Genomic DNA, 22,405 nt, shown 5'->3' on the forward strand with positions numbered 1-22,405 from the left:
AAGACTCTGATGCACACCCCAAATTAGAGCCACTACACTCTCATAGAAGAATTACTCAAAGTCCAAGTAGACATTTCTATAATTTGTTTGTATATTGCTTCATGCATTTCTCTCTGAAGCATATTTACCAAAAACCACAATCTTTATATATAAAAGGCTAATATGCAAAGTGTTCCCTCCGGAGTTCAACTGGGAGACTGGGAGTTCAATCACTCGCTATGAGGTGTGCTGACTACCAGGGGACAGCGTGGAACATGGCAGGTGACCAGCAGCAGAGGGGCCCTGAGGGAGCAAGGGAAGGAGGAGGTGGGGAGGAGGGGAGGAAGGGGGAACCTCACAGTGGCAGTGCATGGGTGGAGAGGGAAGGAGGCGGGGAATCTGATCAGCTCTGATTGCTGGCCAGGCCTAGGGACCCTACCTATGCATGAATTTTGTGCACCAGGCCTCTAGTTATTTATATAAAATAAATTATACTGAAAACAATAAGATAATAACTTAAATGTGGATTAATAAGTAGTTCACTGTGTCTCCTGATTAGAAACTACTATAAAATCTTTCCACAACATTTTTTTCATGCTTGTATCTGAAAAATTCTACCAAAGATTCTTATGATTAGCATAAGCACTTGAGTACAGTTTATAAAAAAACAAAAAAACAGCAACAACAACAAAAAAAACTCCTCTTCCCTGGCTGGTATAGCTCCTTTTGTTGAACATCATCCATGCACCAAGAGGTTGCCTGTTGGATTCCAGGTCAGGGCACATGCCTGGGTTGCAGGCACATTCCCCAGTCGGGGTCATGATGAGGCAACCAATCAATGTGTCTCTCTCCTCCTCTCCCTTCCTCTCTAAAATCAATAAAAACATATTTTAAAAAATAATTCCTCTCACTTAGATACAGATTTTGAAATAATATATCTGAATGAAGAAAACTGAATGTAACTAATCTACACTAATAAAAGAGAAACATGTAAATTGGTGTCACTCCGCTATGCCCACCAGCCAATCAGAGTGGCTATGCAAATTAACCCAACGAAGACGGTGGTTAATTTGCATACATAGGCACGGAGTGAAGACTGAGGCTCTGGTTTGAGTGAAGACTGAAGACTGAAGGCTGAAGAGGCTTGGCTTCTCCGCTGTGGCCGGACCAGAGGCCTAAGTTCCAGGTGCCGAGGAAAACCGGTGCCAGCAGCCAGGGGAAGGAAGGCCTATTGCACAAATCCTTGTACAATGGGCTTCTAGTATCTACACTAATAAAAGAGAAAAATGGTAATTGGCGTACGGCGATAACGTTTTCATTGGCTAATCAGGGCTATATGCAAATTAACTGCCAACTAAGATTGGCAGTTAACTGCCAACTAAGATTGGCAGTTAACTGCCAACAAGATGGCGGCTAATTTGCATATGTAGGCACAATGCAGGGAGGCGAAAGGGAAAGTAGGAAGAAGCCCCCTGCCACTGACAGTGATCTGAAACCCAGGGGGAGCTAAGAGCTGGGGGGCCCTGGGGCCGCCTTTGCCCTGCCCCCCAGCCATGATCTGAGAATCAGGCGCCTTTGCCGCCCTGGCCAGTGATAGCAGGAAGTAGGGGTGGAGCCAGTGATGGGAGCTGGGCACGGTCGAAGCTGGCAGTCCCAGGAGCTAGGGGTCCCTTGCCTGGGCCTAAAGCGAAGCCCACGATCGCGGCGCCTCCCGCTGCCACTGCAGGTCCCCGCTGCCTGGGCCGGACGCCTAGGCCAGAGGTGTTAGGCCTAGGCAGGGGCGGAGCTGCAACCGCGGGGAGCTGGGGGTCCCCTGCCCAGGCCTGACACCTCTGTCGGAGGCCTCAGACCTGGTCAAGGGGCCGATCCGGTGATTGGTGATCGGAGGGTGATGAGGGTCAACTCCTCTGGCTGAGGCATCAGGCCTGGGTGGGGGGCGGAGCCGGGGATTGGGGGGATATGATGGTCCCCTTGCCCAGGCCTGAAGCCTGGGTCAGAGGCGTCAGGCTTGGGCGGGGGGTGGAGCAAGCGATCAGAGGGAGATGGGGGTCCCCTGCCCAGGCATGATTCCTGGGCCAGAGGCCTCAGGCCTGGGCGGGGGCCAGAGCCAGTGATCGGGGGGAGATGGGGGTCCCCTGTCCAAGGCTGACACCTCTGGCAGAGGCGTCAGGCCTGGGCAAGGGGCCGATCAGGCGATCGGAGGGTGATGGGGGTCAACGCCTGAGGGCTCCCAGTATGTGAGAGGGGGCAGGTTGGGCTGAGGGACACTCTCCCCCACCCCCCTGCCCCCACACCCAGTGCACGAATTTCGTGCACCGGGCCCCTAGTTTATAATAAAAATCATGGGAGCATAGAGAAAATTTTGATAACAGGAAAAGAAAATATATCCCACTGAACAACTACTATGTATCTCTATGTGCTAGGCACATTGAAAAAGATAATAGGAAATACTACTAGTGTTATGATAAATTTATGTACCTAATTTAAATTCTATTTATTGCTTTCTAAATTTCATATATGTATGGTGTGTGTGTGTGTGTGTGTGTGTGTGTGTGTGTGTGTGTCTGTTGAGTCAGCTCTGACACCTGGTGACCCTATGAATGATGGATGTCCACATGGCCTGTCCTCAACAGCCCTACTTAGCTCCTCTAAACTCATGCCTATGGCTTCTTTATATATATATTTCTTTATTTTAGAGAGGAAGGGGGAGAGAGAGAGAGAGAGAGAGAGAGAGAGAGAGAGAGAGAGAGAGAGAATCATTGATCAGCTGCTTCCAGCACGTCCCCTACTGGGGATTGAGCCTGCAACCCAGGCATGTGCCCTTGGCTAGAATCAAGCCTGGGACCCTTCAGTCTGAAGGCCAATGCTCTATCTACTGAGTCAAACCAGCTAGGGCCTATGGCTTCTTTTATAAAGTCAACTCATCTCATATTTTGCCTTCCTCTTTTTCTGCTGCCTTTTATTTTTCCCAGCATCATTGTCTTTTCTAATGAACCCTGCCGTCTCATGATATTTCCAAAGTAGGATAGCTTCAGTTTTGTCATTTTTGCCTCTAGTGATGTTCTGAGCTTAAGTTGCTCTAAGACCAACTTGTTCATCTTTCTGGTGAGCCAGGGTTTTTGTAGAACTCTCTCTTCCAACACCATATTTCAAATGAATCAATGTTTTTCCTATAAGCCTCTTCACTTCCAACTTTTGCATCTATACATAGTAATTGGGAATATAAGGATGTATGGTCTTAGCCTTGGTCTCTAAGACACATCTTTGCTTTTGATCTTTCCTAATTCTTCCATTGCTGCTCATCTGAGTCTCAGCCTACTCCTCATTTCTTGGCTGCAGTTTCCATTTGAATCTCACACACACACACACACACACACACACACACACACACACACACAGAGAGAGTTTATGGTTTATTAAACTGCAATTTCAACCCAGGCACTCTATAAAATCTTGTGGAGTCCATTAAATTGGCACCTGTCCTTTGTGGCTTTTGATCCAAGACAAGGTGTTATTAAAAATATTTGCAACAGAATTGAGTTCAAATCCCTGTTATGCCTCTAAATAGGTATAGAAATTTGGATATCATCTTACATGATTCCAAATGGAGGTAGGGATATCTTCAACCCTATAGAATTATTGCATTAAAAGCATTAGACAGTGTGCGATTCATATGAAGTAGTCCATAAATGTGAGTTATTATTATTTTCACTATTATTATTCACAGGAAAAATTCAAAGATGAGAATGGACTCAATAGAGTAGTGGAGTGGAAAGAATGCTAGAATGTTAGTGTGATAGATAATGGTACAAGGAAATAAATGGTATGTGACAAATGCATGATGTAGAAATTAAGCACTCTAGGAATAGGAAACAGAGGAAATCACTTTTCACTACAGTTAGCAGAGACAGCTCCAGTGCGTGGTCCAGATAAATAGGCACACATTTTTAGGTGGAGAGAATGTGCATTTGGAAGGAGTGTCTTTACAGGAATTCACAAATTCAGAGATTTTATCACTCCTTGGCAGCTGGAAGAACCCCAGTGAACCCTCAGACACAGCCCACTGTGCCAAAATTTCACAATGCAAGCAAAGATAGTTCTAAGGCAGGTACTACATGAGACAGAAATTTGGACACAAGTGAGGAGAAGGCATCCTTCTAATACTAATTGAAACTCAGCTTGAATTGCAACTACATGCCCATTTATAGCTAGAAAATTGCAGACTGAGGACCATAGCCTTATAAAGAAGCATTTCACTGAGCTTAGGAAGGCAAGAGGCATAGCCACCTGAAGCCACAGATCCTGCTAGGAGAAGCATTAATTGTTCCCTACATCACACAGCCTGTGTGGCTCTGCAATCAACGAGAAAGAGTGAGATCCCACTGGGACTCATTGCTTTTTCCACAAAAATTTGGAATTGAACAAATAGACAACAACCTACAATTTTGTCCATGGTGTCAATGTAGGCTAAGTCTGTGTGGTATATAACAGGATGCAAATGAGTTCATGAAGGGCCCCAGCGAAACATAAAGCACCTTTCTCCTTGCAACCACTTGTCTTTCTTGATGTTTGCTAACTCTGAGGAATTCTAAAGCATAAAAAAGGTTAGCATTCCACTTTCAATGCTATCGACATATCTTGGAAAGGAAGGAGCAATTTTGTAGCTATACATACGTTGGAGAGATAAACTTGAAGGTTTATCATCACTTATTAAAATAACTGAAAGAAATTGTTCTAAATGTAGTTTCTATTTTTTATGCAATAACCATCCTTTACTGAGAGTTTACTAATAGCAAGAACTCTATTAGGCATTTTTTAAACTTATTTTAAATGAAAACACAGATCCAGAGACATGGCGTCATGAAACAGAGTGTGAAATCTGGGAGGGAAGGCAGGGGTGGGGTGGGGGGTGGGGGTGGGGGTGGGGAAGGAAGCAACTAAGAACAGTGTATGCGTAATGCATGGCCCATGGCCACATTCCCTGAGGTGGGGGCGGGGTAAGCTGGAGGGAGTGAATGGGGCGAACAGGGGGACGTATTAATACTTTTAACAATAAAAATTATTTTTTAAAAAAGAAAACACAGATAACAGGAAATCACCAAAATTAATATAAAGCAAATACCATAGTAACCACTACCCATGTCAAAGAATAAAACACTGTTAGGCACCCAGAAGCCTCCTACGTATGTTCTGTCCTTTCTCCCTCCAAAAGTAAACACTGTCCTGACCCTTGTAGTAGTAATCCTTTCCTTGTATTTCTTTATGGTGTATCACTTAAGTGTGCATTCTGAGGCACAGTTTTCATCAATAGTCATTAATTTTCAAACTGTTCTGTTTTTTAAACTCCATTTTAATCAACAAGTTATTCCTTCCCCCAACCCCTAACCAAACAACTCCTGTTCTCTTCCTTAAAATGGATCTGTTGTTGAACTTGGGCCACTCGCTTGTGGGGTTTGCCCCAGGGTGGAGGCGCTGATTGTGCACTCAGAGGACAGCTTTCCATGTTCTTCTCTTCTCCTATTTCCTGCAAATAGACAGCAGGACCTTGGGTTGGACAGAACTTCACTGCCTTTGGCAAAACCATAGGTACCACTGTTCCTATCAGGAGGCATACTGATGCTTAACATATCAATCATTATTTTTATTGGAGACTCAAAAATGGTAATACTCCAATTGTATCCATTATTTTTATCCATTAGCTTGAATAATTTTTTATTAGGAGACCCATTCTCCCATCTATAGTTTTCTTGCCCAGTGCTGCCATTCCCAAGTAGGCTGAATTAATGGTTGATTCTTTTCTTTCACCCAGTTTTCATGATAATAAATTGGTTTCCTGTCATCCTTAGAAGGGACCAGTTAGGATTTAAATATATCTGATGGATTCCCCACTACCATACTTTCTATTCTTACTGAGGTTCAATTTTTTCTATGGCCAAGTAGAGCCTTTTCAAGATTGGTTTTGAATTCCTCTTAACATTATCCTAATAGCCTTTGCTAGTTTATGTCAAAATGTTCTAGGTTTGCATGGTATATTTTTATCCCTGGTACAGATTCAGCTGTTTCTCTAAGAAGCCTGGTTTATTTTCTGACCATGATCTGGGTGAAAGTAATATTCATTGCTACTGAGTGTGCCATATTTAGCAAATAAAAATACAGGACACCCAGTTAAATTTCAATTTCAAATAAAAAACAAGATACATTGTAGTATAAGTATATCCCAAATGGTCCACATGGGACAGCTTATATTAAAAAAAAATCATTTGTTTAACTGAAATTCAAATGTAATTGGATACCCTATATTTTATCTGACAACTGCTTACAACTAGTAGGTCATTATTTCTATACTGTGTTAACCCAGGTCCTCTGAGAGGCAGGTGTAATTAGATATACAAGAGAGTTATTAGAGGAAATGCCTGTGAGGGCACAAAGGGAGGGATTTGAAGAAATAACAAGCTGCCCTGACCCATGTGGCTCAGTTGGTTGAGCATCACCCTATGTGTGCAGGGGTCGCTGGTTCAATTCCTGGTCAGGGTGCAATGCCTGGATTGTGGGCTAGATCCCAAGTGGGGAGCATGCAGGAGGCAGCCTTGGATGTTTCTCTTTCCTCCTTTCCTGTCTCTAAAAATTTGGAGTGAACAGAGAATTAGATAAGAAGGGTCTCCAAATATAGTCATATATATATATATATATATATATATATATATATATATATATGTAAAAACATGGTACTCACGTAGTTTTCTTCAAAATATTAAATACATAAATTCATTTCCCCCTAAAATAAACTGTTGCTCTGAAAAAATATAATAATATTTTAGTTAGCTCTTCTTGACCATCTATAATATGTGCTGCTTTCTCTTGAACATCTTTATTTCTTTCTTCACTTCTTTATTTTTTTAACATTTTTCTTCTTCTAACCTTGATGTCCCTAAGAGTATTATTGTGATTAATGGCTCTTATATTACTCTTAAATTAAACTTTATTTCTAACATGCCTTTTAGAAAATTTCTAATTCTTTCTTGATTTCTGCTTTTTTTTATTTCTGAGTTTTTCTAATTTTGATTAATGTTGTTCTTTCATATAGTGTAGGATTTTCTTAATGTACTTTAGGTCATTTTGAAATATGTTGTAGTTTTAAAATTTTTTGAGCATGACTTTTAGCAAGCGTTCTTTGTCAACAGCAGAAGTTGGCAAATTTCCTTAATGTCCAGGAGAGTAAATATTTTATGCTTTGCTTGCCACATGTTCTGGGTCACAAATATTTAACACTGCCATTGTACCTTGAAAATAGCCATAGGCCATATGTAAAGGATGAAGTATGACTATGTTGCAATAAAACTTTATTTATAAAAGCAGGAAGTGGGCTTGATTTGACCTGTGGGCTATAGGTTGCAAATCCCTGGTCTACTGGGATACAATTATATTTTTTCCCCTTGTAACAACTTTGTTTTTAAGGCTAAACTACATCTGGTATTTGACTGTGATCATTTTCTGTTTCTCGTTTTTTATGTGAATTTAGTTCATTAAACTTTTAGGTAGTTAAATGTTCAGGTAGGTTTTTCAACTTCAAAGAGATATTATTAGTTTTCATGTAGTATTAAAAAAAAAAAAGAAAGAAAGAAAGAAAAGATGGCCTGTGCTGTTAGCTTTCCTGGATCTGCTCAATTTTTGTCCCGATTTTTCTTTTCCATTCACCTCTATTATTTCTATTCTCCTCACTTTTGATTCCATGTCTAGTTTTTCCTCTGTATGGGGTCCTGTACAGGTGAATTTCAAGAGTTCAAGGGATCTAGACTGCTCCCACCACCTTAGATCTTGATATTGGCCTATAGGAATCATGATGTGTTTGACATTTCACAAGGCTTACCAACTAACAAGTTAACCTACCTGTTTTATGAATATTTTCAAAAGACATGAAACTCTTGGGTCAGAACAAAGAACTTTACCACTCATGGTACAGCAAATAGCATACACGTCTCCATATTTGTGTGAGCTCTCCTGTCCCTAAGTCCCATGGGGGTGAATGATTGGGCCCAGATAGATGCCTGTTCACACCTTGCATTACTGTACAGAAGAGGGTCCTGGGCTTAACATTCCCATTTTTTTTTTTTATAATGGGAATTACGCATACCTTCCCTCTGACCCGGAGGGACGACATTATCTTATTTATACTGAGGAGTACGCATGCCTGCCCTTTGTCCTGGAGGGGCACGATATCTATCTTGCCAGGCTGCAAAAAGCTTTCTTTGCTCCAGAGGGATACACTGTTCTCTTGTTCCAGGATAACTGCTGTACAACTATTTTTTAAAAAGATATTCTAGAACAAAAGACCATTTCTTGCTAGTAAGACATGTAGAAATGTGAGCAATCAATGGAGAATCAGCTCTCAGCAGGGCCCCTTTCACTCACTATCTGCTTGCCAAATGTCTCCATTGAATTCTTATGTTGATCCACTGTGCTCTTTGGTGAGTATCTACTATTTGGGGGTTTTCTCTTTGCATATTTTGGGATTGTCAGTTCTGTCATTTGCACCAAGGGCACTCAAGCTTTGTAGGTTTCTAGAGCTAATTTGTTATCTAGATGTGTTGTGAATGTTGTGCTTTGGATTTGCTATCTAGTTCTCTATCTCACTTAAACCCATGCTGGCATCACCACCAACCTTTTTCCCAAAATGATCCTGTCTTTTAAAGAATGTTTAATAAGCCTGGTTTTACTTTTTTTAAAGTCTTTATTTTGAACATAAAATCTGTATATATAAAAGGCTAATATGCTAAGTGTCCCACCATCTGACCAGTCACTATGATGTGCATTGACCACCAGGGGACAGATGCTCAATGCAGGACCTGCTGAGCTGCAGCGACTTGGCAGCAGCGGTTCTTGGGTGACGCACCCTGAAACCAGAGAGGAGGAAGCCCGATTCCTCACGGGGAGGTGTAATTTCACTTTCGGCCATGGGTTATGTTATTCTTGGGGCATTGTCGGCCCCAAATCTGGTTTACTGCACACTTGCATTTGCATTCCACAACCTGAATGACAGTAACTTTGCAGAGTGCCCTCTCGCACTCCCGTACCTCTCGGGGGATGTTGGAGAGATGGTTTTGGCCCAATCCCCACAGGCCAGGCTGGGGAGGAAGGACAGGAGGTTGGCTCCAGGGTGTGTCTGGCCCATCTCACCCAGTCCCGCCCACCTGCCACCTTCTAATTAATTTCCATTCAATGTGCACAAATCCATGCACCAGGTCACTAGTTTATTATAATACTAGAGGCTTGGTGCACGAAATTCTGAACTCAGGGGTTGGGGGGTCCTTCAGCCTAGCCTACACCCTCTTGCAGTCCAGAAGCTCTCGGGGGATGTCTCACTGTCGGCTTAGACCCGTTCCCCACAGGAGAGGCTCCCACCATTGCCACTGCACTCGCCAGCTGTGAGTCTGGCTTCTGGTTGAGCAGCGCTCCCCCTGTGGCAGTGGTTCTCAACCTTCTGGCCCTTTACAGTTCCTCATGTTGTGACCCAACCATAAAATTATTTTCGTTGCTACTTCATAACTGTAATTTTGCTACTGTTATGAATCGTAATGTAAATATCTGATATGCAGGTTGGTCTTAGGCGACCACTGTGAAAGGGTCATTTGACCACCAAAGGGGTCACGACCCACAGATTGAGAACTGCTGCCCTGTGGGAATGCACTGACCACCAGGGGGCAGCTCCTGCATTGAGTGTCTTCCCCCTGGTGGTCTGTGCACATCATAGTGAGCAGTTGAGTGGCCTTAGCATATCATTAGCATATTATGCTTTGACTGGTTGATCAGACAACCGAACACTTAGCATATTAGGCTTTTATTTTACAGGATGGTTATAATCTAAGATCCTACTGCACTGCATAAGGATGCTTGCCTTTCTCCCTCACTCCCTAATGGTATTAAGTTCTCTATTCTTCTAAATGGAGGATCAATTTTCTTCTTTCTTTTCTTTCTATACTAGAGGCTCAGTGCACGAATTTCTTGCACTGGGTGACGGGGGTGGGGGAGTAGTCCCTCAGTCCGGCCTGCTTCGGTTCGCAGTACAGGACCCCTTAGGCCTAAGCCAACAGACAGGCATCCCTCTTACAATCCAGGATCCTTCACTCCTTACCACCTGCCTGCTCACTCCTTACTGCTCGGCTCGCTGCTCCTTAGCAGCAGGCTCCTTACCTCTTGGCTTGCTGCTCCTTAGCACTGCCACCACCACTGTGCTCGCCAGCCGTGAGCCCGGCTTCTGGCTGAGCAGCTCTCCTCCGTGGGAGAGCACTGACCACCAGGGGGCAGCTCCTGCATTAAACATCTGCCCCCTAGTGGTCAGTGCACATTATAGTGACCGGTTGTTCTGGTTGTTCTGCCTTAACGGTCGCTGAGGCTTTTATTATATAGGAGATTATATATTTACCCTTCTTGTTATTATTTGTATATCCCATCTAATAGCAATTTCTCTTGCCCTGTTTTTTGATATGTGGCCCAACAACTAGTCATCAGACAAATAAGCTTATATAAAATGTCTGCCAATGCTTGGCTGGTGTGACTCAGTGATTGAACATTGTTCCATGCACCAAGAGGTGACAGGTTTAATTCCTGGTCAGAGCACATGCCCTAGTTGTGGACTAGATCCCCAGTGGGGGTTTGCAGCCAATTGATGTTTCTCTCTCATTGATAATTCTATCTCTCTCACTCTTCCGTCCTCTCTCTGAAATCAATAAAAACATATTTTAAAAAACAAACAAATAGATAAAATGTGTACCAAGGTTGTAAAGTAAAAATAACTATTCTCTGAGATTGGCTATAATCCTAGAAGTTTCTATTGCTCTTATAATATTTTTGGCATTGTAGACAGATTATAGAAATTTAAGCTCTATTTACTTATTTATTTAAAGATAGTCGATACACAATATTATATTAGTTATGATGGTTTCATGTGTATAATATAGTGATTCAATATTTTTATACCTTACCATTGGATGACCCCACTAATTCTAGTACTCATGTCACTATGCAAACGTATCACATAAAACATATCTATTTAAGACAACAAAATAGCATGTTCAATTTCAACATTTCCTCATCATTTTACTCATTATGTCTTCTCCTCTCTTAAACTCAGGGTACAATTTATACAGTAGAGGGAAAATAGAATGTATTAGGAGTGGTATTGCCAATATAACTGTTATCTTCAAATTTATTTTTCCCTGTGAGTTTTTAGCACTAGAGGCTTCGTATTGTATAAAACATGCTACTGCTCATAAGCAGTCAAAAAAAATCCCTAGTTTATCTGGCTTTAAATTAATGTTTTGGAGCCCAGCAAAAACTGGTGAACCTTTACTTCTATCCAGCATTAGTAAATCAGAGAAATGTCAAGATTATGTAATTTGTACATGTCACATAGTAAAAAGTTAAATATTCTAATACAACAGAGAGACAGAGAAAAGATATTTCCCCTGAATGACCCTGTTCAACTAATTAAAATAAAAATATAGAGAGGTTTATAGTATATTGAGAGGAATTTATATTGAGGGAATAAGAAGAGTTATTTTTTCAAAGTACATTCCTCCAAGGCCTCTGCTTAAGCAAGAAGACTGATATAGATCCTTACCCGTATCCCTGCACACACAGAGAGTGTACCTCAGCCTCCAACAGCTTTTCTCTCCCCCAGGAAGCTACAGGCTAATAGGAAAGGTAAGACGTCGCTTATGACAATCAGGATGCTGAGCAAACTAACACAATAAAAAGGCATAACTTGTGAGTTATACTCTAGGAGAGTTCCTGGCCTCTGCACAGGGAGGGGAAAGAACCTCTAAAGAAAACTGTTCACCCAACCTCTCAGGATATTTCAATGTCCTCTCAACTGGGATTAAACACTGATGACTCAATAAAATAGCAAATTAAAGGATTCTACTCTAGTCATTGATTTGTATACAGTGTGATATTTGTTATAGATTATCTCCACCTCCTCCACTAACGCTTACAATTAATTATTAAGTGCAAAGATGATAAAGTATTACAAGAAAATGTAATCTTAATATTGATAAGAAATATCAAATATATATCAACCAAGAGAGGAATTAGGAAATTAAAATTTTACTCTTTATAAAATTATATGAATACATAGAATACAACCAATGGCAGAAGTTAGACTGAGGACCTAACCAATAGGAATTAATATACTTCATAATCTTTATGAGATTTAATAAAATTATATAAGAAAATATACCCTAACATCCCTAACAGCTTCAGGATGCATTCTTTTAGCTTTTTTCCACTCTTCCTATCCTCCCACTCCTCCTCAATCTCTTCCTCCTTTTTCTACTTTTCTTTGATTTGAATAAATATATGACTTTAGTAAATATTTAGATTTATAAGATGGATATTGAATAACTCAATTATTTCCCTAGTAAATATAGATAGATGATAGATGAATATCTATAATAATAAAAGCATGATGTGCTAATTAGACTGGACATCTTTCTGGATATCCTTCTGGACAAAGCTGGGGAAGCGAGGGAAGCCCAGGGCCTGGGTGCCTGCGGTGGCTGGAGGGAAGCCCGGGTGCCGGAGGGTAGCCAGTGCTGGCAGCCGGGGAAGGAAGGCCTACTCTTGCATGAATTTCATGCATTGGGCCTCTAGTAAGACTATAAGAACTGATCTACAAGAAAAGCAAGCAACCCATCTAGGCTAATAGCTTAAACAAAGTAAAACAGTGTTCAATAATGAGAGATATGTTTTAATGTACCTCATTTCAATAGTGATCACATCCCAAGATGTCCTGAAACTATATTTGTATAATCTAAACAAATGATTATATATGGTGAAAGGACTGGCTGCCAATCCAAGGACTTGTCCTCAATTTTCTTTGGAGATGGGAGAAGAATAATTCCCAACGGTCAAAGGTCAATTGGTGGACATAAAATGCCAGGGGCCCTTTGATGTCAGTGGATGGTTGGGAACTGTTTCACCTGAATCCTTCATTAGATTATCCCTTGTTTTCAAGAAGAAAATTCTTGGGGGAGCCTGAATCCAAAATTAAATTCCTCAAAATAAATAAAGCATGATGACGTTGTTACGAGAAATGAATGTCCTTCCTTCTCTTCAAAATTAGTCAAGATCTCACTGTAGAATTTTTTTCTTTCAATTCATGAAAGATTTCCCTGATTGGGAAATGTGCTTTGTGCTATTTTGGGAATTGTATGAGGAAAGAAGTCAGGTATCCATTACGAAGTCCTAGTGTAAGTCTCAGTAATAATGTATTTTCCAAGGACAAACAAAGAGGTATTCTGAATGTTTGCAAAATTTACTCTCACTTATAGGAAAAAGAACTATCAGGTTCAAAGAAATTAGTTCATCCAAAAAAAAAAAAAAAAAAAAGGACTCATTATCTGAAAAGGACAAGTGTTATGCCAATGTTTCTAAAAACCTTCCATATATGAGAATCTTCTTTATATTTGTGGACATGATATGATTCATAAAACTTGAGTGTATTTCTAAAGAAATGTGAAGATTAGGGGGAAATAGTCACTAATATCAGTTAAAAGAGACAGAAAATCTTTTTTTTATCCTCACCACCTGAGGATGTTTTTTTTAAAATTGATTTTAGATGAGGGAGAGACAGGGGGAGAGAGAGAGAGAGAGAGAGAGAGAGAGAGAGAGAGAGAGAGAGAGAGAGAGAGAGAGAAAGAGAGAGAGAGAAAGAGAGAGAGAGAAGTGAGAGAGAAACATCTATCAGTTGCCCTACTTGCCCCTACCAGGGATTGAAACCAAAAACTAGGTGCGTGGCCTGACTGGGAATCAAACCCACAACCTTCTTGTGTATAGGACAATGCCCAACCTACAGCTAAGTAGCCAAGGCCAGAAAGTATTTTTTTAGTATGGTAATTAACATAACCAATTCATTAGACAATCTAATAAATAATCACAGACCCTTTGTTAAGCATCTGATGGATAAAAATAATAACAGGTAAATCTCCTACATTCTCAAGCTGTTTTGGCGTTGCAATTCAGAGAGACATATGGAGAGAAAATATTACATGAGCACAATCATTTGCATTGTTTTCCCTTCTTAATACCCTATTTATGTATGTCATAGAAGGGCTGGGGTGAAGGGAAGATGTCAGGTGTGTTTATTAACAACTGAGAAGACTGCAGAGCACCGAGCTCAGTGTGAATGAGCACTTCATCAATATCTTCAGCTCTCCAGTGAGCAACAAGAATGCTCTCAGGATATTGCAACTCTGCCTGCTTCCACCAGAGATCATAATTGGGCTATGAATTTCTACAGCAGGAAAGTCTCTCATAGACAGATACTGACAAAAAGTTTAGCTAAATTAATGCCAAAACAGTCAGAACAGTATGAGTAGCATAAAAGGATGTCACTTACATATGTAGTTCTTTTACTTCCTTTAAAATAAATTTTAAAATAGTTTACTGGTTAGAGCTTCTGAAATATAGCTTGTTTCTGAAGATTCCTCAGCATAGTGGTTTTCTGCTCAGTGACATGATATACACCTGGGGGAATTCAAGAAGCCGGCTGAGGTGAGTTGAGGTGATTTATGAATCGAAAGCAAATGATAGCAGAAGAATGTGAAGTGAAGCTATTTCTTGATCTACGCAAAGCTAATTGGGCCCATTTCAGGCCAGGTCTCTGAAGGCACAGCTCATGAACTCTGTCTTGGAAACGCTGTGCTCATTACAGACACTCCATAGAGGACTGGCTGATGCCCGGGAAAGCCCCATCAGGTGGCCTTTACATGACACCTCAGGCTTATCTCAGGAAGCAGAGGAAAGAGAGGAAAAAAAAAAAAAGAGGGAGAGATTCCAGGCAACTTGCTGCTTACTGAGTCCTACCTAATTTACCTGGTACTGAAGAGTTTGTCTCTGAAGGCTGTCCGGCTTCACAAAAATCTCACGAGACTCTGTCCTCAAACATAGCAGAGTTTTGCCAGGCCCTATTGGTTATTGATTGTTGTTGAAATAAACCTGGGTTCTGGGTCCAGTTTTCGACATGGAATACTAAATGAGCACACGTGACCTAAACATTGTGGAGCAACCCATATTTGCTTAAATATTGTAATGATACTTTCACATGGATTAAATTGTTATCCAAATCTTATAAGCTGTCCTCAATTATTCATAATAGTAAGTCCAGGGAAAAGGAAATGTACGGCGTTGGCATCTCACTTTTAAAGGGTCAAGTATGCAGGAAAGGAAGACATTATATATGTTCACAATGTTGCAAGTGATGGCTTTTTAGTGATTTCAGAAACACAAGTCAACATACTAAGGAAGCAAATGGTCGGTCGTGTGTACATGGGCACTTGAAACTAGGATTTGAAGCAATAAAATTTTTCAGAAGGTAGTGGTGGAGTGAATACAATGCTCATGTATTGCAAGCACAGTTTGGACCAGTGACGGCGAACCTATGACACCCGTGTCAGAGGTGACACGCAAACTCATTTTTTTGGGTTGATTTTTCTTTGTTACATGGCATTTAAATATATAAAATAAATATCAAAAATATAAGTCTTTGTTTTACTATGGTTGCAAATATCAAAAAATTTCTATATGTGACACAGCACCAGTGTTAAGCTAGGGTTTTTCAAAATGCTGACATGCTGAGCTCAAAAGGTTCGCCATCACTGGTTTAGACATTTATAACCCAAATGGACAATCTCTCTGAGTCTTCTGCAATTATAAGAGTCTGATTCCATTCCAAAAAATTTAGGAAAAATTCCTTTATCGATAATAATAAAAGCATAATATGCTAATTAGACCAGACAACCTTCAGGATGACCTTCCGGATGAAGCTGGGGCTGTGAGGGAAACCTGGGTTCTGGGTGCTAGAGTGAAGCTGGTGCTGGCAGCCAGGGGAAGGAAGGCCTACTTTGGCATGAATTTCATGCATCGGGCCTCTAGTCACTATATAAGTCTTACAAATTGTATGGTTGTCCATGAGTTAGCTCATTAAAGACAATATATAAGAAAAGTACTCAAAATATTCTGTAAATGTCTACAACATTCTCCTCTAGTGGGTCTTTAAATTTCAAAAATGATACTCTGCAAATAAATTTTTCATTTTCTGAATTTAAAAAAATTATCAGGACAAGAATTGTGACTATACACTCATGTGTCACTAGAGAGCATGAGAAATTTGATGGATATCAAGGATCCTTTGTGAAGTAATTAACTTATCTGATGATTTTATTTTGTATTTTTCTAAGCAGTTAATTGACTCTCCTCCCCCTAAATGTTAAACATATATAAATAATTTAACACTCAGATGATAGTTTTTGCTTCATATAATCAATATATAATCATAGATATTTAGAGAAAGAAGGGTTCTTACTAGTCACCAAGTCTAAACTCTTATATTTTATGAGGTAAGGAAGCAGAGGTTGAATATAAGTGACTTCACTCTGGTCCATACCTCATGCCCTGAGGAGATGTGAGAGAGAAACACCGATCGGTTGCCCCACTTGCCCCTACCAGGGATTGAAACCAAAAACTAGGTACGTGGCCTGACTGGGAATCAAACCCACAACCTTCTTGTGTATAGGACAATGCCCAACCTACAGCCACGTAGCCAAGGCCAGTGTAAAAATACATTATTACTGACAATTTTTTTTAACTAAAGAACAGTTATTTGCTTTTCACTAAGACTTTATTTTAGCACATAATTAAACTGTCACTACCCCCCACCCCAACTTGAAGAAGGTTTAGCACAGTGAATGTTATAAAGCAGATATGAAGAGTTGGAATCAACATTAACTGACAAACATAAACTTCTTAGTTAGGTCCACAGTGAATGTTATAAAGCAGATATGAAGGATTGGAATCAACATTAACTGACAAACAAAAACTTCTTAGTTAGGTCATCATAACAATGTTTAAGTAAAAAAAGGAAAAAAGGGGGGTGATGGGAGTTCAGATTGAACAAGATCCTCACATATCATCTAACACATTCAATCCTGGCTAGAGTGTACCGAAATGGAAACAGGATTACTATAATACAAAACTTCACTACAGACAGCTGTACACACCTGTGTTCCAAGCCCACCCCCAACCCCCAAATGCTTCCAGCACAACTATTTCTTGGCCTGTTGGGCCTGTTGACGAAGGAGCATGTAGATCTTCTCTTTAATCCAATCTTTGTTATAAGGCTGGTATGTCTGGGTATCAGCTCAGTAAACAAGACAGCTGAGGTCCGCCAGATCATCAATAAAATCAAACAACTGGCTGATATCATATGTGATAGAGGTCCTCTGAGCTACACTGCAGTAGGCTTATATACACTTGAGTAGTTTTAAATCTTTGTAGATGTTTCATTTTAAATTGATGTTTTAGAGTTTTAAATGATAACCTATAATCAGAAACCATACAAAACTTAGCTGCAAACATTCTCTCAAAATTTATGGTATTCCTTTACTTTTTTCTTAAACATTAGAACTCTTTCTTCAATAAGAAATGAAATAGAAAATACTACATTATAATGAAATTATATTTAAAAAAAACACATTTAAGTTAGAAAATATCAGTTTACATGTGATTAAGTTTTAAACAGGATGAGGGTAATTCCCTCTTGTCTATAACTTGTCCTGTGTCAACAGAAATCTTTGAACATAAAGTGGATTCCTTCAAGTCAAGTCAATTGTCCAAAGTGGAAACACATTCAAGGGATGAATACACTCAAATAATGAACAGAAGAGTAAAATATAAGGACAGAAAAGTTATACGTGAGGGAAAACCTGAATTCTCAGATTTGTTGGATCAACTGTCCAATAGCTGTTTTACCAGTGTTTCATTTTAAAACTTTGTCTTGTACTTTTTCAATAAGCAAAGTTACTTTTATCACAAAGTTACATCTGTTGAAAGAGACCAACACACTATTAGAGGTCACTTCTAATATCCACTTGACTGCCTCATCTGATTACCTAATTTTGAAAAGCAAGCTCTCTTTTTATCCAAATCCCATCTTTCTAAAGTGAAACGCATGCCCTAGAGCAGCGGTTCTCAACCTGTGGGTCGCGACCCTTTTGTTGGTCGAATGACCTTTTCACAGGGGTCGCCTAAGACCATCCTGCATATCAGATATTTACATTACGATTCATAACAGTAGCAACATTACAGTTATGAAGTAGCAACGAAAATAATTTTATGGTTGGGTCACAACATGAGGAACTGTATTTAAAGGGCCAGCAGGTTGAGAACCACTGCTGGGTTTGGCTCCTCAGATGGAAATGGTCTCAGGTTCCATTCTGATCAAGGGCACATAGCCCATGTTTTTCTCTCTGTCTCTGCTTCTCCCTTCCACTCTAAAAATCAATGGGAAAAATATCCTCCGGTGAGGATTTAAAAAAAGGAAAAAAGAAAAGAAACTCATTATATTTTTCTTTTCTAATTTAATCCAATCTGATGAAGAGATCAATTTCTTTAAAAATATGTATTTTAAAGCAACTATTGTTATGATTAATATTTAGGACAAGTATGGCAATGCAAGTTTGAGAAATTAATGAGTCAGGAGCACAACAGCCACTGGGTGGGGAAGTGGCTATTCAGACAAGGAGGGAGCTAGTCCTTGGCCAATAAAACATCTCAAGGCTACTCCCCTCCCCTTGCCCATCCATATTCTCTGTGCCTTCTGCTGCAACCTGTGCACAACTCATGTGCAGACTCCAGTAGGGTCTGGATATTGAACTCTCTCCTGCAATTTCTCTCCTGAGCAGTCGCCAACAACCTGTACCTAAGGCACGAGGACTTCTTCCTTACCCATCTACTTTGGGCAGGTCCTTTCTAGCACCCAGGAAAAGCCAGGGAAAGGAATTGATAGCTCATCTGGATGAAAGTGGTGAACTGTATCTGTGATACCCACAGGAATTCAAGTTCCAAAGAGTTACATGGACTCATTGATTAGCATCCCTGTGCCAGGCTCCCAGGACCTGCATTATAATAGACTCCGTACAGGCAGGGAATTTGGTGAATTTGGCCATTAGTCTCTCTTCCTTGCAATCCCTCCAAGCCTTACAGTGTGCTTGGCACATGATAAGTGCTCAATAAACAAACTTTGAAGGAGAGAGAGTTGTATTGAGTGAAGAGAAGACTGGAAAGGGACTTAAAATGTGAAGGTTTTCCTACGTGTCCAGAAAAAAGAAAAGGAAAAAAACCTGAGTTCTGGAATAGCATCCTTACTAATTAATGTTTTAAATCAAAACCTCTTCCGATCTCCACTGGCATCAGCCAGGCAGGCAGCAGGGAACGCAGGCTGGAGGCTGTCCACTGCCCCAAATCAGGAGGTGCAGGGCCCGTGGTCATAATCAGGAACAACCTCTGGGTGCTGGTGGCTTCCGTGGGGCTCTGCGCCCCCGACTCCCCACCGCCCCTGTCCTCTTGGAGGGATGGAGCATGCCCAGTGGCCGCGCTGGAGCCATCGAGGGCTTTGCCCGGGCGCACGCCGCTTCTCCGGGTTTTAGCTGGAGCCTTGGGGAGGCGGGTGGTGAGGGGGCCAGCGGAGCCCCGCAGCCTTGGCCGCGCGCGCCGGTGGGGAGCTCGCGCGCTGCTCCGGGCTCGGTCCCGCCCGGCTGTGGCTCGGCGGATGCTGGAGCGCGGCGCCCGGCTGCTCCACCTGGCGCCCCGAGCCGCGCGGGAGCCCCGGGGCCGCGAGGGGCGCAGGAGGCAGTAGCATGCCCGCCGGGTGCCTTCGGCGCTGCGGGAGGTGCCGCTCGCCGCGCCACTAACTTGCTGCTTGGTGTGGTCGGTCTGGTCGCCGAGGTTCTGGACGCTCTGGGGTGTGGGGGCGGGGGGAGTGGGGAGTTGGAGGGTCTGCGGTCCCCGAAGGAGGGATCCGGTAGGGAGAGCCTCCCTGTGCCGCTCCCCTTCTCCTCCCTGCGCTCCCCTCCCCCCACCGCGTCTCTGCCTCTTTCCCTTCCGCCCATTCGGAGAGCGCTGGGCGCCTGGGACTTGCGATCGCTGCCAAGTGATGGTCCCCGAGTCTGAAGTGCCCGCGAGGAAGTGAGCGCCAACGCGGCCGCGGGCGATGACAGCCATGAAGAAAGAGCAGCAGCCCACCCCGGGGGCCAGGGCGAGCCAGGCGCCGCCGGCGGACCAGGTGAGTGGGCAGCTGCGGGCAGGCCCTCCTGGGCAGGGAGGCTCCAGCCCGCGCGCCTCCAGCCCCTCCTCCGCCGCTCGGCTCCCACGCCTCCCTCTCCCCGCGCTCCCCCCGCCCCAGTCCCCGGTCCCTCCGCTCCTCCATGGACTCCGCAGGAAGTTAGAGCCTCGGAGTGCGCTCGGGCCGGGCGAGAGGATGCGCAAGGTGGAGAGCCGCGGGGAAGGGGCCAGAGAGGTAAAGGCTGGGGATGGCCCGGGGGCTCCGGGGGCCGGCCACCGAGGGCGGCAGAGGCGGCCGGGGCTCAGGAATGGGGGCCTCTTGGCTCCTGGTAATGCACGCGGGAGGGATCGGTGCGCTCCTGGGGGTGCCCACTTGCAGGGTTCGAGCCCGCCGAGCCGAGGAGGCCAGTGACCTTTAGGCAGGCAGAGTTCTTCCTTCGTCTCTTCCTTTCTTTGGAGGAGACCGGGGCGGGGGCGCAGTGGGGGGAGAGGGGAGACCAGGTGTGTGAGTGGCTGTGGAGAGGAGCGAGCTTGGGAGCAAAACGACAAATATTGTGGGGAGCTGGGAAGCTATTGGCTTTCGTGATTTGTTGGGTCCAGATATGTTGTGTTTACAGAGAGCTGGTGCCCAGTGCTGGCTGAGGGTTAATTCTGTCCCCTCAACATCTTTCCACACCGACCACTCCTTGTGTGGTTTCTGTCTTTAGGAAGCTGTAGCGTCACCCTAAGGTGGATCTCCATTGCGCATCTGGCCCTGGGTTGGGGTGACTGGGGAGTTGTTGTCGCTTTCCCCAAAGTTGTAGGGTCTGGAGCGCTCAGGTGCCCCGGCCAGGAGGAGGGAGGCTGCGCTGCCTTGGCCTCAGGTGCTGTCGCTTTACATCAGTTAGAGACTGGCAGCGGAGAGGCTACCCTGAGTTACTTCGGGGGGTAGCCAGGAGGCTGGAGCACAGAGGCTCTGGGGTACCAGAGAACGGCCCTTGGTCGCCAGTGCACCCTTGAAGGCTACGGGATGCGTTTCTGGCAGAGACATTCCCAGCTAACTGTAGAAGTGGGGTGAAGGGGGTGCAAGCCCCTGGGTGCCAGTGGAGGCTCTCCTCTTGGCATATTCTAAACACTGAAGGGAGCTGTTTAAATGGCCAGGAGTGGCCTGGAGGCAGATGAGGCCATTAGGTCAGGCTTGTGGTCTCTCTCTTCTCCCCACCCCTCCCGCCCCCACTCATTCCCCTCTCTCCACACAGGTGATGAGTTTTACTCAGTGCTTTAAAGCACCGCCCTCCCCCTCAGTTTCCTGGGGTGCATGTTGCAGTCTTTACAAAGCAGTTGTTTTCTTAAACCACCCTCTGTGCTCCCTTTTCTGAGATAAGTGTGAAAGTATTAAAGCACTTATATGCCTTTTCCCCTTATATCACATTTCCCAGCTCCCTCCAGCACACACTAGGAGGTAGCAACTGGTTAACAGATTATAAAAAATATTTCAGGAGAAGAGCGAGGATTTAACACCCTCTTTCAGGCTGACAGCCCCTAAATTTCATTAACACGCCACGGAGCCTCTCTATTGCTTTGGGAATGATGCTACCAGTAAGAACGGTTAGTCAGGTGAGAGTCCCCACATGAAATCTTTGCTCACTAACCTGTGACACCAGCTGGTTACTCGAGGTGCTGCACGGGGTTCCCTGGCGGTGGAGGTGGGGAGGCAGAAGCAGAGCAGTGCAGAGGGAATGTGTACATAGTGGACAGGCTGTCTGTGCAGAGCAGAGCCTCCGGTCAGGGCTAATCTGCTCCTTCAAATTCATATGAAGAGATACATTCAAGCTTGAATCCATTTTTCTTGTTAGCATGCATTTTTGTCCATGGCCTTCCCAAATATTCAGGGAGTGGCCACTTGCAGAACTCCTGTTTTAATTGAGTTTTTAAAGTGCCTTGCTGAGTATTTACCTGATTTTAAAATGTCAGTGGTAGGTATATTATGGTTGAGTTAAAATGAGAGAGACTAATTTTGTAAGGGGAAGGAAAGTCTGATTAAAATATACCTGGCGATATTGGGTGTTTTCAAGGACTCCCAGAAAATACCTATATCTAGTATATTCTTTGTCTAAAGCTTGACATATAGAGTGATGGCCAGATAATATGAACAATGGCTGTGAATGCTTAAACTACTTGCTGTAAGACTACTACGCTTTTATTAACAGCATTAGTCATTGTGGTCTAATTTTGCAATTGTCACACAACTCCCATGTGGGACTTGATATAATACCTCCATATAGACATGACTGATTATGCAGGCTTCTCTGATATTTCTGGAAAAAAAATT

The 22,405-nt window shown here is 42.9% G+C and overlaps 1 protein-coding gene across 3 annotated transcripts in view; it reads left to right on the plus strand.

Annotated features, from left to right (window-relative positions):
* The window catches only part of DPP10 (dipeptidyl peptidase like 10), a 1,372,039-nt gene that overhangs the window by 713,874 nt on the left and 635,760 nt on the right, over window positions 1-22,405 (plus strand). For 2 of the 3 annotated variants that reach the window (XM_081095339.1, XM_081095340.1), the window contains exon 1: window positions 19,522-20,095. The exons of the other annotated variant lie outside the window; for it this stretch is intronic. In XM_081095339.1, the coding sequence (XP_080951465.1) occupies window positions 20,024-20,095 (72 nt within the window). In that variant the 5' untranslated portion in view covers window positions 19,522-20,023. Of the gene's footprint in view, window positions 1-19,521; window positions 20,096-22,405 lie in introns of those variants that run through there. 3 annotated transcript variants of the gene reach the window in all.

The sequence above is a fragment of the Myotis nattereri genome (genome assembly GCF_964212035.1).
Source record: "Myotis nattereri genome assembly, chromosome: 7".
In the NCBI taxonomy this organism is placed as follows: domain Eukaryota; kingdom Metazoa; phylum Chordata; class Mammalia; order Chiroptera; family Vespertilionidae; genus Myotis; species Myotis nattereri.